The 18433-nt window shown below is 42.1% G+C and overlaps 1 protein-coding gene across 1 annotated transcript in view; it reads right to left on the reverse strand.

Annotated features, from left to right (window-relative positions):
- Nucleotides 1-2565: 2565 nt before the first annotated feature.
- SIM2 (SIM bHLH transcription factor 2) overlaps nt 2566-18433 on the reverse strand; it is a 168949-nt gene continuing 153081 nt past the window's right edge. The window contains exons 10-11 of the mRNA XM_089677922.1: nt 10568-10970; nt 2566-3942 (exon numbers count right to left, since the gene is read on the reverse strand). Coding sequence (XP_089534048.1) covers nt 3218-3942; nt 10568-10970 — 1128 coding nt within the window. The 3' untranslated portion in view covers nt 2566-3217. The remainder of the gene's footprint in view (nt 3943-10567; nt 10971-18433) is intronic.

The raw sequence follows: 18433 nt of genomic DNA on the forward strand, positions 1-18433 counted from the left end.
GATTGTGGATTTGGGGTTTTCATGAGCTGTAAGCCATAATCATCACAATTATGACAAATCACGGCTTGAACTATCTTGCTTTGCATGTAATGAGTCTATCTCATATATTAGTTTCACCTTTTAAGTTTCATTACTGAAATAAATGAACTTTTGCACCATATTTTAATTTTTCGAGTTTCACCTGTATAACATTCAGGTGCAACTTTCATATGACTTTTGAGGTTTTTCATTGCACTCTATGGCACTCAAGTTGCATGAAAGTCTTACCAAAGTAGTGCATGAAGCCGTTGCGACTTAAAGGCACACAGATATGAATGGTACCCATTGGGAATTATGAGGGGTGACTTGTCATGTGAATTTGGACCACAAAGTCACATGACAAGTCGCACAAGTGTGAATGGGCTCTTACTTCACTAGGGACTTGGCCTCACTGACTTCAGAGCTAAACCCCGCCAACTGCTTTTTCTTATTGCAATGAATATGTCCTCGAGCCAAATAAATTCAATGTGGTTAACTTAATTAAAAGAGAAATCTTTTCAGTGAATTTAATTATTTTTATGTGTATCATCTTTAAATATATGCTTACATGGGGGGGCATTACATATGCGGATTATGCTTCCTGCTCCACACTCTCTGTCATTGTATGAATGTGGTGAAACAAAAGACTTATTCATAGAAGAGAACTTCAAGAAGAGATCAATGCTTTTCCAAAGATTACAAAGATCACTGAAATATACAATGGGACTATGTGCTATGTGCAGGTTACAACAAACCGATCGGTTTCATGTATAGACACTTCGTCAGTGGCCTCTTGTCTAAATAGTAGGATCTGCTATATTTAAAGTGTTACTAAACCCACAACAGTAAAATCAGTCTGTATATGCAGTAAAGCATGCTTGTTATGCTCACTGTGGAACCTAAGGGGTTAATCCTGTGCATTGTGTAAAAAGGATGTTTGATCCTCCCCTTCTTCCAGTGTCCCCCTCTTATCTTCTGATAAGACATATTGTGTTGAGTCACTTTGCACATGCTCAGTTTGGTGTGTATTGCTAGAGAGGTTTTTTTCTTTCTTGGGAGAGTGCATGTGATAGGCGCAATGCCAATCAGCACTGTGCAGACAGAGGTCAGGGGTTCTGCATCTTCCTAGAGCAGAAAGAAAGCTCCTCCTGCAAGCTTTAACCAGTGCTCTGATACACTGGACACTGATAGAAGTCACAAGACTGCTATATACCACTGATGAGAAAAGGTATTTAGCAGATTATATTTACTAAAATAATTACATTTCCATGTTGTGTGTACTGTGGGAGACCAGATATAGTGAATGCAGGGTCCGGGGAGACCAGATATAGTGAATGCAGGGTCCGGGGAGACCGGATATAGTGAATGCAGGGTCCGGGAGACCAGATATAGTGAATGCATTGTCCGGGGAGACCAGATATAGTGAATGCAGGGTCCGGGGAGACCAGATATAGAGAATGCAGGGTCCAGGGAGACCAGATATAGTGAATGCAGGGTCCGGGGAGACCAGATATAGTGAATGCAGGGTCCGGGGAGACCAGATATAGTGAATGCAGGGTCCTGGGAGACCAGATATAGTGAATGCAGGGTCCAGGGAGACCGGATATAGTGAATGCAGGGTCCAGGGAGACCGGATATAGTGAATGCAGGGTCCGGAGAGACCAGATATAGTGAATGCAGGGTCCGGAGAGACCAGATATAGTGAAAGCAGGGTCCGGGGAGACCAGATATAGTGAATGCAGGGACCGGGGAGACCGGATATAGTGAATGCGGGGTCCGGGGAGACCGGATATAGTGAATGCGGGGTCCGGGGAGACCGGATATAGTGAATGCGGGGTCTGGGGAGACCGGATATAGTGAATGCAGGGTCCAGGGAGACCAGATATAGTGAATGCAGGGTCCGGGGAGACCAGATATAGTGAATGCAGGGTCCGGGGAGACCAGATATAGTGAATGCAGGGACCGGGGAGACCGGATATAGTGAATGCGGGGTCCGGGGAGACCGGATATAGTGAATGCGGGGTCCGGGGAGACCGGATATAGTGAATGCGGGGTCTGGGGAGACCGGATATAGTGAATGCAGGGTTAGTAACACTTTAAGCCTCGGTTATGTTTCTCTGGCTTGTGACAGCTCTTGCGCCACTCCAGGTTCAGACAGAAGGACCTATAGGATATATATTTCCACGAACAAGTAAATTCTTTCTTTTTTATTTATATCTTTAAGGCTGAAATGTATCTGATCTTATTTCAAGGTTCTTTAATTTGAAACTAAACCAGAAAAAATAATATAGCCTCATATTTCTAATTATATCATCTGCTAGCACAGCCCAGAGCCCTCCTAAAACACCAATGCATTTACAGATATTTTCATAATAAATATTTGCATAGGCCCTATAATTGGCTATGCCCAGGCCTGATAGGCTATGCGGTTGCCAGCAAGCACTACAATATGGAGGTGGTGGCTTGCTCTTCTGCATTATGAAGATGTAGGCAGGCCTCTGGGATGGCTCCTGGCTGCTCTTTAGCGACGCATACTAAAATACAATATATAACTTCATTGTTTATTCTGCCTGTATATTTGTATCAGAAATACAGAAATGGAAAATATGGAAGAGCAAGGGGGGCAAAAAAAGTCATGTTAAAAGTTAACAGCTTGATGTTATTATATTTTAAAATATACTACTTCTCCTTTAAGACTGTTATATTATTTCTGTGGGTAGCCTAATTTTAGCTTTTCACGTTCCTCTGAATTTACTCTTTCAAAATGAAGTTTTCTCTGGGGTAATGGGGGATTAAATAATATGGGTTGTTTGAGGAGAGAGAGGAAACTTTTCCTCTATGTAATGAAGTATGAAGGTGTACATCTTAGAATCTGGCCTTTCTATTCATCCAGCAGTGGACTAGGGGAAAATATGATCTGGCACATGACTTCTTAAATGGCATGGCCTACACCAGAGATTAATCTGTAACAATGCCGCTCTCAGGCTAGTTGTGTATTCCTGACCTTTCAGGTTCTATTACACATGGCTTGGCAAGAAAACATGCATGTCTGTCCTTTGACGACCTTCGGCTACGCTTGCTAATGATTGGTCACTGGTCTCACTCATGCTTCCGAGTAAATAATTCCAGTTTAGATTGTTTTTCCATTTTTTCCTTTTCCAATCAACGAATAAAAAAAAAAAGACCCTAGGGACCGCTGTCACCTTCCATTGGTTATAATGACAGATGTCCCAATATAGTGGGGAAGTGTAGCTTCACGGTGGGTTTCTGGAGAAGACATGGACGAAGGACTTTGGTTTTTGTAAATAAACGAGTTAATTTCCTCTGAGGAATAGCCATAGTTTTCTGTCCCGTGTTCAGGCTCTGTGCACGATGAAGCCTGACAAGTTCCATGTTTGGATAACACATGGTGGTAATTAAGAGGTACGTAAGGGACTTGGCTACGGGATTTGAAGTGCTCATGTTCAGAGTTGTGGTGGGGATACTTCTGAGTTGTTCTGTCATTTTCCAGTTCATGATAGCCGGTCTGATGCAGACTGACAGGCCCATATCTAGGCTCCTTCATACAGATCCTTCTTGTTTGCTCATAGACCACCGGTCTGGGGAGAAGGTGGCTCAATTGTCCTACAGTCTTTGCGTGAAGGCATTCAGATTTCGGCAGCAGAGAATTGTTTAAGGAGTTTGAAAAGTGCTTTTCACTGACGATCATTTTTTCCTGCTGGTACCTACTAAAGTCCAACTTGTTTTCCTCCTTCACTGTGTGATAGGTGGTGGTGCCTCTGTTCTCCAGCTTGCTGGTCTTCATAGTTGTTGAGCAGTAGAGATCATCTTTATAACGGAGGTTGGCTCTTGAGGATGAGGATGAAGAACAGCCTGTGAATCCATCAGATGAGCTTTCCCCGGAGCTGTACCGCTTGGCTGATGCTAGGGTTTAGACAAACACATTTTATTAGTTAAATAAGTTACCCGAGCATGCGTAACAAAGAAAGAAATACAATGTAAAGTGTATGTAATCCCTAACAAGGAACTTATCTTATTTTCTCTCTTTTGGTCTGTTAACTATACTGTACAGTCCAAAGCGTTTTGCTATATCTATTTGAAAACTGTAACAAAAATATCTATTGATCCTGAAAGAAATCTTGTGATAACTTCCTGTGGTCACTGCATGTACTTACTGTTAATAGTTTTCATTGTTCTCAGCTATTGTTTGCTACAGAACATCTCCCCGATGTTATGGAAATAAGGAGAGATGTTCTGTATTCCTGTCGTAGTGTGTCAAGTCTGCTTCTCCATGGATACAGAATAGTGAATGAACATTGGCAACCTAATACACGAAGTGTGTTACTGGCAGGGTAAAAAGATGTGTAGGATATGGCACTTAGGTAGCCCATTGTAACTTGCACTTAGGCCATTAGATATCCTCATAGCAGTGAGCCAGGGAAGGCCTAGGAGCCTTTGGGTTTAAATGTCAGTATGCTCCTGCCAATAGAGGGGCTCCATCAAAAGTTGGGTAAATATAGAGTGCTGGCAGGAAACCCAGAGAGAGTTTATTACTGAGAGAGTGTTTCCTACGTATCTCTGCTGGTGGACCAGGCTGGACCAACATTTAGTCAGTTGGACCCTATTTGTTTGACTTCCCCTTAGGTGGAAGCCTGGATTAGTGTAAGGATTTAATGCATTTTGGGGACTACTCACATCCCCCTTGTGACAGGAGTCACTTTGGGTGGGGGACCCATAGAATCCAGCTCACTTTAGAGAGGTGGGGAGACCCCTGTCTCAGCTCCCCATATCCCTATTATGTGTAAGTCTCCCTGTGCCTGTTAGGGGTACAGGGTGATCTGTCCTAATACTGGGGTGGGGGGTTGTTGATTGTTTAATGCCATGTGGTTGCATCCCATTGTTCTATTGTGTGTCTTGCTTGGGAGCAAACTATGATGGGATATATGTGCTTATGTGTATTAGATTAGTAGGGGGTGTCTCCAGCAGCCCTCCCTCCCGATGGGACTGTCTGTTGGTGTGAAGTTTGAATACCTGTGTGTCTCTTGTTGCTAAGTGTAGATTGCCCCACCCTGTGTTATTATGCAGGGAGGGGGGATTGTCCCCTTAGTGTATAAAAAGCCAGTTCGAGTTTCAAATAAAGAGTTCCATGTTCAGACAAACTGGTGTCGTCTAGTCTTGTTTGGTCGGCTGTGGTGTCTGTTGTTGGTGTTCGGACGGTAAAGCAGTATTATAACAGAAGTACCCAAATGCAGTCTGGGGTCAGTTCCATTACACCCATGTCCTGGGATACTGGACTCTGGAGCACCCCTTCTGTAGGTAAAGGGTCTCCCCTCTCATTCCACACATCTCTAAACTAAGCTGAATTTGTGACTTCACGCCTTGTACCACCACCCTCAAGGGATGGATTTTAGGTCAGTAAATAGTTGAAAAGGCATTCTTCGTGTGATCCCCTCCATATTCTAACCTCTATATAAGGAAATAAAACTTATGCTCAGAGGGGTAGAGAATGGTTTGTTGGTGTAAGTCTTGAAGCAGGTGTACAGAGGACTGTAGGTCAGCAGGTAATAGCTATGCCAGAATGGGTCTCCCAGTTGGTGCACCTCTGAGAAGGCTTTTCTAGCTGCCCTGGGGGCCCAGTGTCAATTGTATGCTCATTTGAGGTCAAAACACCTAAGTTCAGGAATGGGCTAAAGAGCAGTTGGGCTCCCTTATTACAAAACAGGTGAAAATAAGGCCAAAAAAAGCCTAAAAAGGGAACTAATACAGTCACCACATTTACGGACTGGTATGTGCAAAATATATTGCCTTTATATTCTTGGGTTGAAACATACTTAAAAAAAAATAATACAAGGAACAGCCTTATGTTCCCTCTAAATCTTTGCCACACTTAGCAGGGGCCTAGGGGACCTTTCTGCAAATCCAAGACTAATTGGAATATTACATTCAGCACTTGTCTGTTTGTTTAAGTTTTACACCATAGCAGGTTTCTAGGCTGTCATGATACAGCAATCTGTGATAACCCCATCATCATACAGGTCTGCTTTGCATTACATTACTCACGCTCTGATTTACACTCCACATCAATAATTACATCATGGAGTGTTTGGTCAAGTCACAGCGCCGTGAGAGTTTGATGGATGCCCAGCAGTTTTCCATTTATAAAATTAGCTGGAGGATGCTTTATCTGCCGCCTTTGTTTGGAGGAAGCCGAGAGGTAACACTGATCAAATATTAACCTACAAGTCACAAAACCACTGCTTTGCTGGGTAATGAATCGTGTCCAGGAATCTGACACTTTCCACCACTAAAATATGACAGTGAGTAATCGGTACAACAACAATTCTGCAAATTCGTTGATGTGGAACAATTACATGAAAGATTAACATGTAGATATTATTTGACGTGCTGAGTGGATAGACATTGAGAATAAAGTGGTGGGTGTTTGCAGAGGTGAACTTGCAGGGTCTCTTTGTTGTCTGACGCCCCAACCCCTGACAAGCTCGCTAGGCTTCACACTTTAAATCTGTCTGCTCCCCACTAAATCAGCTCTTTATTATGGAAATCAAAATTTTAAACTAGCTTGTGCTGCATGAATGCATTAAAGCAATATTAAACCTAACAGCAAACATTTGATATATTGCAGCTTACCAGTTCTTATATGTTATGACTGTATTAGTTTCCTTTTTTAGGCTTTTTTTCTTCTATGTTCATCTGGTGATCCAGCCAGCAAGTCTGTTGTTTTTTCACTCCACAAACTCACCAGCAGAATGAATCAGTTTACATGGATGAGTCAACCACTTAAAGGAGAACTAAAGGAGAAAATGTTTATTTCCTTTTTTTTTTCTAGGGGTGAGGAGAGCGGAGATATACTTACCTAATCCGCTGATCATCCAAGCACAAAACTGGTCCCTGCCACTCCTGCCCCACCCCCGCACACTAGTGGTCTTTTGAATGGACTATTCCTTATGTCATCATGCCCTTAGACCAGCTCCAGGCATGAGGACGGTAGGAACAGTCCTCCACTAGACGTGGGGGAGTGCAGTTTTCTGGAGAATCAAAGGATCAGCCTTTTGAATCAAAGTATAGCCTTTTGGTGCGCCCCTAGACAAAACAAGCAGTTAATCCATGCAGTGCGGGTATGACCCCACTGCATGGAAGACATTTTTTTCATGGAGGTTTGCTTTAACACTGGCAGAGGTGATTAAAATTATCCGCTTTTACGTATTCACATAAAACCTTTATCCCAACACGAAAAACAATGTTTGCTGTAACTGATTATTAAGTGTGAGCTGGAGTTTGGCTTCAATTTGTTAGTGGCTCTAAATCTGCTAATACATTGATGCTAATACATCCCCAGACTGACAAAGTCTGCTGTGCCTCCTATGCTCATTCCTGCAGAGTTGTGTCTCACTAATGCTGGAGGCACGGCTGTAGATCATTTTTTTTTCTGGGAGGGGTCCACCACATCCCCCCCCCCCCCCCCCCACACACACACACACACACCAACTTCTCCTCCTTGAAGGAAGGAAGGGAGGGGTTGTAGGAACGAAGGGAGGGGTGGGTGGAAGGAAGGAAGGGTGGAAGGAAGGGGTTGATGGAAGATAGGGAGGGGTAGGTGGGTGGAAGGAAGGAAGGAAGGAAGGAAGGGGGGAGGGGTGGGTGGGTGAAAATAAGGTTGGGTGGAAGGAAGAAAGGAAGGGGTGGAAGGAAGAAAGGAAGGGGTGGATGGAAGGGAGGGGTGGGTGGAAGGAAGGGGTGGATGAAAGGAAGAGATGGGTGGAAGGAAGGAAGGGATGGGTGGAAGAAAGCAAGGGGTGAGTGGAAGGAAGGAAGGGGTGGATGGAAGGAAGGAAGGGTGGGTGGAAGGAAGGAGTGGAACAGATCCAGCCTCTCTCTCCTCTTCTCCTATTGGTGCAGAGGATGGAGAGAGGGGCTGGGCAGTGAGAAGACCACAGCGACAGGGAGAGGGAGGGGTGGCAGAAAGAAAACTGAACCGTCAGGTATGTTCTGTGCAGTGGTGGGGGTGGTGACGAGCAGCGATCTCCTGTATGGTTTTCAATAAAGCAGCTGGAAGCTGCATCTCCTCCTCTCCCTCCTGTGGCTTCCAGCTGCTTCATTGAAAGCCATACAGGAGATCGCTGCTCATCACCACCCCCACCGCAATCCCCTCCCACACACCTCTAGTCTCGGCACTGCTCGCAGCCCCAAATTATTTCCACTTGCAGGTGAGTGGAAATTCTGAGGGCTGCAGGGATGGTTGGCAACTCTCCTCTCCTCTGGGGGGGGGGGATTCAGACCCCGTGACTCCTCCCTTTATCTACGCCCCTGGCTGGAGGTGTGTTACTGGCCACATCACCAGGTGAAAACAGAGGGAAAAAGTCAAAGAAAAGAAAACTGATGCAGTCACCACATGTAATGACTGATAAGCTGCAATATATTACATTTATGGTTTGGGGTTTACTACCACTTTAAGGAGACCCTATCACCAGTCTATTCATTCCAACAAGGGTCCTTCCACAACAATTTAGGTGGAGTTAACAACTGAGTATTGTCCATGATACTCTTTTATTTGCACTAGCATTAACATTTTCAGGACAAGAGTAGCGTTACCCCCGCAGGAGCCGCTTGGAAATTTGTGTTTTCTGTTCTGTGCCTCAACTCCAAGAACAACTTCAGCATTTCAAACACACCTGGTTGAATGAAAGTTACTGCAAGCACTTATTAGAACATGAGTGTAGATACTTTTAACTCAGCTGTGAATTAGCAACAGGTTAGAATAAACAGTGGTTTGATCATAAATGAACACAGAGAAGGTAGGTTCAGACAGTTTAATCACCATGTCAAGGTAAGTTGGACAAGAGGTCTGTACCACTAGACTGGGATTAACTCATGAATTAGTAAAGTCAGCAATAAACAGTACATGTAAGCATTAACAGCAATGTGAATAATAATACTATAACTAGCCTAGAGTGCACTCTAGGAGAATGGCTAGGATATGGTGCAATGTCCCCAGAGAGGTACGCAGAGGCATCACTAGAACTGTCAGGGCCCTACTGTAAGAATCCATGAAAGGTCCATCCTGACTGGTACGCGACGGCCCAGTCGCAATTGTGACCTTTGCAACCCTGGTAGTTCTGGCACTTGTGTCAGTAGTTTTCTACTTTTAATTTTAATTTTTTTAAAATTATTTTTCACCATTTTATTTTTACTTTATTATTTTTTAAAAATGTTTTTAGGAGCCCCGTATCAGGGGTCTAAACAAACCTCTGATATTTCACATTTGAGACAGAGAGAAGAGATTTAGGACACAGCCCTCAATCTCCATCTCTGCAGCTTCAGCTGCACAGAATAAATGGACAGGAATATCTTTGTACAGAGCTTCCCGTTCATTCACACACTGAAGCATAGTAAACACAGTTTACTATGCTTCAGTTATTATCGGAACAGATCACTGGCTCTGTTCATTCAGACAAGGAAGGAGCCGGTAAATGATACATTTACCGACCCCTGCCCTGCTCTCCAACCTGACACGTTCTGATGGGTGGGGGAAGGGGGGGGGGGTAGGAGAGAGCACAGGGGTGCTTGGAGAAAACTTAGGTGCCCAGGACAGCAGAATAGGAGGGGTAGAGAGGCGACATATAAAAGAATTTATCTCCTTCATTTTCCTCCAGTAGATGCTGAATACCTGTGGGAGGGAGAGAAGAAGAAGCAGGCATTCAGTTGCTGCAGGAGGAAAATGGATGGGATTGGGTCCTCTATATGCTGCCATCCGCACCGCCCCTTTTATCCAGATGTACAAGGAGGCCGCATGGGCCCCCTGAAGCATGGGCCGGGTCCTGCGACCCCTGTAGCTATGCCCCTGGAGTTACCTCTTAGTATAAGCAATAGGTGAAGGTCTCTGTGTAGCAGCTGTAAAGGGACATGAGTTCCCCCCTTCCCTGTTGAGGGTATGTGGTTTGGCATGGTTCGGGGGGCACTTGTCCCTTCCCTTTCCTGGCCTGCTGGGGCTGAATATTCAGATTAGGGTCTGGTATAAATTTTTTGGGGGGAACCCCACATCATTTTTTTTTTATGTTGGGTTCCCCTTACAATCCATACCAGACTGAAGGGTCTGGTATGGATTAGGTGGGACCTGCATGCTGTTTTTTAAAACATTTGTTATGTAGGCTTTTTTGCTTATATTCTACTGTCAGCGAGGAATCTCCACTGACAGCAGGAATGATTCATAAGTACTAAGATGCCAGTGGGTGCCAGCTCCTTAACAACCAATGACTTATCCTAACCATGAATGGTGCTGCAGAAATAAGCCTCACTTTGCCGTTCACAATCTTTTATGCTCTTTAAATGTAAAGTGTTGTACCATGTTAGCCATAGGTAATCTAGCAAAGTGAAAATTTAGCCTATACCTTTCGTATGGCTCTAACCTTAACCCACAAGAGTTCCATCAATCATAAATATGATAGAAGTATGGACCTTATCAATGAACACACACATTGTATTTAGACATTTAGAACAGATATCTGGAATGTGCATGTAGAAAATAACTTACCATCATAATTCTGAGAGAGGTTGTGACACGTCTGACTTGCAGGCTGATCCTGAACAGTTTTTGGTGGTGAATTTGGCACTAAGGGGTTGGAGTAATGCCAGTGACACTCTCCCCCTGTTTGTATGGCACCAAAGATAAATCTCGCCACCTCACATGGCGACCCTTGGCCCTGGCCAAACCTAGAAGGCATCACTTGTTTCTTGCCACTTAACATGTGGGAGTCCATTGGAAAGTGTCCGTAGTGGTAAGGGAATGGTAAGCTGTAGGGAGCAGGGTATAAAAGTTCATTGTTTTCCGTGTGGTTGCTTGGTTCTTGGTTAGTGGCGGCATTTATTGTTGGGCCTCCTTTCCAGTTTCCAAACTGTGCAAAGTCCAGCTTATCTCCATGGAAGGAACTGTACTGCTGTAAGAAAGACATTGCATTGATTAATCAATAATATCTGTTGGAGACATTTCCCTGATGGAGTTTTTGACTTTACCATGGAGGCTTTCTCCTCCTACTGCATACTGTACATGAAAAATCCACAAAGTACATTTTTTATTTAAACATTAATGGAGTTCAGAACTAATGTACAGAGTCCCTAAAAATTGTGAAAGACACTGATTTATTTCTCAAAAAAGTATTATTTTTTAACAGGTGGTTCCATTAAAGTGTGAACTTCAGACAGATTTTGTGTTCTCTTGGTCCAATATGTTTTAAACATTGTGTAGCAAGGGAAGTGTCCATACGCTGCACATCGTACACAGACCCACGTGGAAGAAGTGAATGGCAGCCTCAGCCAGGGCTCCAGCCAGGCCATGATCCCAACACATTTCACTCCGCCCCTTGGAGTTTAGTCATGCCCATTCACTTCTTCCACATAGGTTTGTGTAGGATGTGGGGCATATGGACACTGCCCTTACTACACTAAGTTTTGGGGTGAGACGAGCTCCGTTCCATCAGACAGATATTAACAAACATCAAAGAATTAAGTTTATTTGACGGTATTCATTATAATAAATTAATTGCAACTAGTGTCAAGACTTAAATTTGACTTGGTAATATTCTGCTGTAATCTTCTCTACAACAGTATTCAGACAGAGAGGGAGGGCCAGCACTGGGGCCAATCAGATATGCTACATGCAAATGTGTTGACAAGAAACACACAGGCAGGAGAAGAGCTCAGAAGGATGAACTCAACAGCCATTTGAGGCTCCTTCACTGACCAATCACATTAGGAGGAAAAGGAGGAAGAGTTGACATAGCTGTATTGCTTAACCAATACACGCCCAGCCAATAGCCAAAAGGCGGCTGGAAAAATGTATCGGATTTCCGGGTTGGACGCCAAATGGCGTCCTCCCGCACATGCGCACTTTTGCAGAGCCGTGCAGCGGCGCGATCTGTCACCGGCCGTGTACCTCGGACACGGCCGATGACAGATCTGAGTATCGGCCCCGTTGCCGGTACCATGTGACCTGCTGTGACCAATCACAGCAGGTCACATGACAGTTGTATACAATGGATGGCTTCATTCATGCCATCCATTGTATACTACTGCCTAGCTGTGAATGGTCACAGCTAATCACATGCACATATCATGTGATTAGCTGTGGCCAAATCACAGCTAAGCGCAAAAAAAAAAAAAACCTGAATGAATTGATGTCATTCAGGTAATTGCTTGCTTATAGCAAAGTAATTATTTTCTATAAGCAAATTGTGTAAAAAAAAAAATAAAATACTGATCACTTCCCCAAAGTAGTACAATGTTACTATGGTAACGTTGTACTACTTTGGACATAGTGAAATATGAAAAAAAAATCTTAAAAAAAAGACCAGTCAGTGTCCCTGATCACCACCATGCCAGTTATATGATGACGCTGTACTGCACTGGTGACAGTATGTAAAAGAAAAAATAGTGAAAATAATTTTTTGCATTTTTTCATTTTCCGAAAAATTATGACAAAAAAAATACAACTTCAAAAAACTCACCATGCCTCTTATGAAATACGTCGGACTGTCTACTCTGCAAAAAGGGGTCATTTGGGGGATATCTGTACTGTTCTGACATTCTTGGACCTCAAGAAATTAGATTGGCCGTCAGTACTTTAGGATTGATCAATTTTCAGATCTATACCATAGTTTGTGAACTCTATAACTTTCCTACAAACTAAAAAATACATCCTAATTTGGGTTATTTTCACCAAAGATATGTAGTAGAACACATCTTGGCCTAAATTTATGAAGAATAATTATTTATTTGCAAACTATTATAACAGAAACAAAGACAAATTTTTTTTTCTTCAAAATTTTCGGTCTTTTTTTGATAATTTAGCAAAAAATAAAATCCCCAGTGGTGATTAAATACCACCAAAAGAAAGCTCTAGTTGTGTGAAGAAAATGATACAATTTTAGTTTGGGTACAATGTTGTATGACCGCGCAATTGTCATTCAAAGTGTGAGAGCGCTGAAACCTGGAAAATGGCCTGGGCAGGAAGGTGTAAAATTGCCCGGTATTGAAATGGTTAAAGGAAATGTATGGTCAAAGATCTTTTGGCCATGCATCTCTTGTGGATCACAGCAGAGCACTTAGTTCTCCACTCCTGTGACTCAGATTCAGCCAATAACGGGCTAAAGCCTGCTCCAAACTCTGGAGAGATCCCAACAATAATGTCAGGAACCGCCCAGAGGCCTAATTGGCTCAGCCTCTAAGCGTGCTGCTCAAAGCCCGAGCCGGCAGCTCTTGTCCCCTGCCCAGCCCAGCTCTCCAGTAAACACTGGAGGGGTGGAGCAGAGAGCTAATGACTGACAGTCACCTCTCTGCTCACTGAAGACTGCGAATTGAACGATCGGCGGTCATGTGATTGCTCAGTTCTAGGTGGTTCTCAGTTCTAGGTGTTAGAGCCAGTGGGGGACAGCTGCAGTATTAGATTGATCTAGCTGAGATCTGTTTCGGCCTGCAAATACTGTCCTTTTATTCATCTGCTACATCTTGTTGTCTGATGTTCCTTCTGCATTGCAATAAAGATCCATGGAAGAGAAAAACAGGTGTTTGGTGAGTTCAGCAATCTGACAAAGACTGTCCACAGTGATTATATCTGGTTATACTGGCCAGGCATAGAGGTCTCAGCAATGGATAAGTTACTAATACAACTGTTGGAGTCAGAATACTTATAGACAATTATTACGGAAGACTGCACACTGTCACTGATGCTAAAGGGGGCAATACACAGTATTAAGAGCTAAGGGGATGCAGACTTTTGAACAGGGGTCATTGCATTTGTTTACTTGTTGCCATGTTTTGTTTTATATTTGTATCATCCTGTTATGACCTACAGTTCAATATGAATCCCATAAGAAATAAAAGAAATGTGTTTATCTGCTCACTTATGTTTTCTTTAAAAATGGTACATACTGTATATTACCAATTCTCCAAGGGTATGCAAACATTTGAGCACAGCTGTAGGACAGATAATGCGCTTTGGGGGCCAAAGCACTCCCCATTTATTAGGGCTTAAATGTTTTCAGGTCATGAATAGAATTGGATGGCAAAATTACCAGAACGCCTTAGTAGAAAAATACAAGAGGCGTTCTGTCCCGTTGGACATATGAATAGGGTGTCCTCAATACAAGTGTGGAATATTTCCTCTGGAACAATTAGAACATGACAGAAGCCCTACTCCTTCCCACTCTTTTCCAAACAAAATTAAACATATTGGCTGGAGCCGAGCTTCAAGGTGTATATAAAGCTACAACTTTTTTTGGATGTAGATGGGTGAGAACCCTGACGTTTATTGCCACCTGTGACAACACTGGGAAGATTCACTCTCTAAATTGGTCTTGGTGGCCATTGTCTGCAGTACTGATGTTCCAAAAGAAAATCCCCCAAAACGTTTTCACCAGAACAGGAATAGAGGGGAAATCTTCCAATAGGAACACCTGTTCCAATGTCAGCTGTCCAAAAGAGGATTTCCCATTTGCTTTTTGTGATTGGTCACTGATAGCGGGAATTTTAGAAGTTACGTTTTCTGTTTTTTGGGTGGTATCCAAAAAGTATTTTCTTGGTATCATTAGGTGATTGGAGAGGAGCACCCGATGTCCAAATAAAGTCTCACTTTATGAATTTTATAGTATATTGACGATAAAAGTAAACAAGTGGAGCCAAAGCTTTTCGGCGGAATTGCCTCCCCCTTCTTCAGGGCTTGTATACAGAGAGAATGAGACATGGTAAAAACCCATAGTCAGTCCATAGGATTTGTATAAGTGCAATGCAAAAATTTGTGTTGATAAGTATAGTTTCAAAATAAAGTGGAATCCCTATTTAGTCTCTAAAGACATATTGCAAATGGTATATAAAATTAAAACTAAAATTAAATCAACTCCACTTAATTTTGAAACTAAATAGAGACTAATTATGGATTCCACTTTATTTTGAAACTATATTTAACAACACAAATTTTTGCTTTGCACTTTATACAAATTCTATAGACTGACTATGATGAGTTTTTACCAAGTATCTTTGTCTCTATATACTAGCTCTGAGGCAATTCCCCCGAAATGTGTTGGCTCTACTTGTTTACTTTTATCTTCTAAACTACAAAATTCCTCATGTGAGACTTTTTTTGGACATCTTGCGCTCCTCTCCAATCACCCAAGTGTTCCCTGCGGTAACGCCTCCATTGTCATTATCAGAAAGGTTGCAGCCTTAGTCCCCAACGGAGTCTATTACTTAACACCTACAATTGGGATATAATTCATTGGAAGCAATTCCCTCTATACCCTTTACACAGTAACTTGCTGCTAGGTAGCCTCCAGCGACACCAGTGCAGCGCTTTCTTCCACCCAAACATGATACCTTTCTTGGTATAGATTTTTCTTCTGATTCTTGGCAAAGTTTTCCAACTGGTTTTGTGTAACGTCTCTTTCTTTTTTTGATTTGGTTTTAGTAGGATCCAGGATTGGTAGGGGACAGAGAGTGAAAGTAAATCTTCCCAATGAGACACAGATGGGAAAAAAAAACCTAATAGGGGTTAAAACTCTCCATTATTCTATCCAAAATTAAAAAAACAAATGTTTTGTCTATAGTTCTACTTTAAAGCAGCAGTAAACCTGATAATTAAAAAAAAAAAATTCCACTGCAAGGCATTTCCAAAATGTACTAGCATGCATGACCTAGTGGCACATTATGTGAAAACTACCTTAAAAAAAAGCCACACGTTGTCACCGCTGACAGAGCTTCCATCTTCACCCAGTCCATCATCCGGGTTCGCAGCCTCCGGTGGCTTGAATGACATCACTTTTTACAGCACAAGGCTCTGAAGGAATGGCACAGGCCGTTCCTTCAGAGCGCATGCATCGGTGCTGCTACACAAGTAAATATCTCCTAAATTTATTTTATTTCAGGTACTTATATAGCGCCATCAATTTACGCAGTGCTTTACATATATATTGTATATTCCCATCGGTCCCTAACCCTCAAGGGGCGTACAATCTAAGGTCCCTAACTTACATACACATACTAGGGACAATTTAGACAGGAGCCAATTCACCTACCAGCATGTCTTTGGAGTGTGGGAGGAAACCAGAGTACCCAGAAGAAACCCACGCAGGCACAAGGAGAACATGCAACCTCCAGGCAGGTGATGCCGTGGTTGGGATTTGAACCAACGACCCTAGTACTGCCAGGCGGAAGTGCTAACCATTTAGCCACTGTGCTGCCCATATGGTGCATGTTTAGGAGATATTTACAGTACCTACAGGTAGGCTCTATTATAGGCTTACCGGTAGGTACAAGTAAAAAAAAAAACAAAACAGACTTTACTACCTCTTTAAGTGCAATGGATACCACAAGAATAAACCCTAAAATAAATAGAGGTTCAAAAGTAAAAGTGTGAATCAAGCATAACGCTGAAAGAACATGGATAGAAAGTGATAAAATCCAAACGCATAACCAAGTCAGCAAATCATTGCATATTCTTAAAACGGTTCTAAGCCTTCAGTATATTGTGACAAGCAAATAATACACCAATAAAATGCCTCATATCTTATTATATACAAGCAAGCTATATTCTACGCTCTATAAAACTGCTCATATTGAATGTCTGGGACTTTTTCCCTATTGTTAATTTATGGTGGGCTGTAAGGTTAGCAGCCAGTGACCAGGAAATGCTGCCTGTAATTCTGCTCGCGGAGCTACCCATACTAAATGGGCCTGTAATTTAATCTGTCTCTGAGCGCAGCGAATACAAGGTAGTTTCTAAATATAGTCTGACAGCTAAGGAACCCAAAAGCATCCTAAAAATTCCATATTATAACTGAAAATAGAGGAGGTCTGTATAATGTAAAACAGAGTTACGAGCAATGAATAAAATCTAGTAAAAAAATAATACTGCTGTGTACAGAAACTTAAAGGGTAACTCCACTTTTGTGGGAAAAAAAATAGCAAATAATAGTACCGTAATAATAATAATAAATAGAAAAAAATATATAAATATATACATATATCATGTACAATTGCAAATGAGCAAATAATATAAAAAATAATATATATATATATATATATATATATATATATATCATATACAATTGCAAAATCATATTTTAATTGAATGTTATTAATAATGATCTTTACTTTTCAATCTGCAGCGCTGTAATTTTCTGTAATGCAATATGGTAACCTGGAGGTGTTATGTACACAGGTGGTGTACAGGACGCCTCCCAGGTATGGAATATCCTGCTTACAGTATGTGATTGGCTGACTGATTTTCCCAGAAGTCTGCACTAAGATACAAATCCGATTTTGGCATCCCCTGCAACTAAAATGTCATTTTGGTGAGATACTCCTAAAGGGAAATCGTGTTTAAAGGGATACAGACCCTGACACTTTCCTCATTAGTGCCCTGTAGGTGTAGCAGCTGACTGATATTTAAAAACAACTCACATTAGATTCACTCTGCACATGGACACAGACAATCAAACAACTATTTCTCCGGAATAACAAAAGGTAGGAATCTGCAACAAAGTTAGTTAAAATCCCTGCAATGTAGGGGAGTGCTTTTTTTCCTCAAGAAAAGTGGAGTTACTCTTTAACCGCTTCCCGTCTGGCCATTGTATATAAACGACCGGACAGTGGCACTGCAGTCGTTTGCACACAGTGGAACACCGATCGTTGTATGGGTCCCGATCATGTGATCACTTCTGAATGCTGCTCTTCACAAGATTAAAAGCAGCTGACACTAAGTCCCTGGGAATCTACATTAACACCTCTCTAGCTCCTCTTTAAGCATTAGCCACAGCCATCCAATGATACTACCACCCTACACCCCTTTACCCCTTGACCTGAGCACTGGGATCTGTTGTATGGAAAATGATGACCCTACTTCCATTTTTTTATTTTCTATTCTATTCTATTTTTATTACCCAGTTTTTTGTTTTTTTGTTATACTAGCATTAGTTTAGTATCATATACTGTCAATACTGGTGGCGGACTCATCAAGAGATTTCCATGGAAGCAAATTGGACCATGGACCACCACTCATCTTTGGACTGTATGCTTTAAAGTTTACCTACAAAAATATAGTAAGATATAAAATAAGATATAACAGATGCCCTGCTGTAACGACTTCATTGCATCGGCATTGTACACCAATAACATTGCAGTAATGGCCAAAAATATTGACACCTCTGTATTTCTGTCAGATAGTGTACCACTTTGCTCAGAAAATTGTTGTAATTACAAATGTTTAGGCATTCTCATGTATATTTCTTTTGTTTGTATTGGCATGACACAAAAAAGTGGAGAAACAAAAAGCCAAATCTGACACATTCCACGCAAAACTCCAAAAATGGACTGGACAAAATTATTGGCACCCTCAATTTAATATTTGGTA

The sequence above is a fragment of the Staurois parvus genome, unplaced genomic scaffold (genome assembly GCF_062004578.1).
Source record: "Staurois parvus isolate SC_StPar_1 unplaced genomic scaffold, SC_StPar_1.0 ptg000195l, whole genome shotgun sequence".
Classification (NCBI taxonomy): Eukaryota; Metazoa; Chordata; class Amphibia; order Anura; family Ranidae; genus Staurois; species Staurois parvus.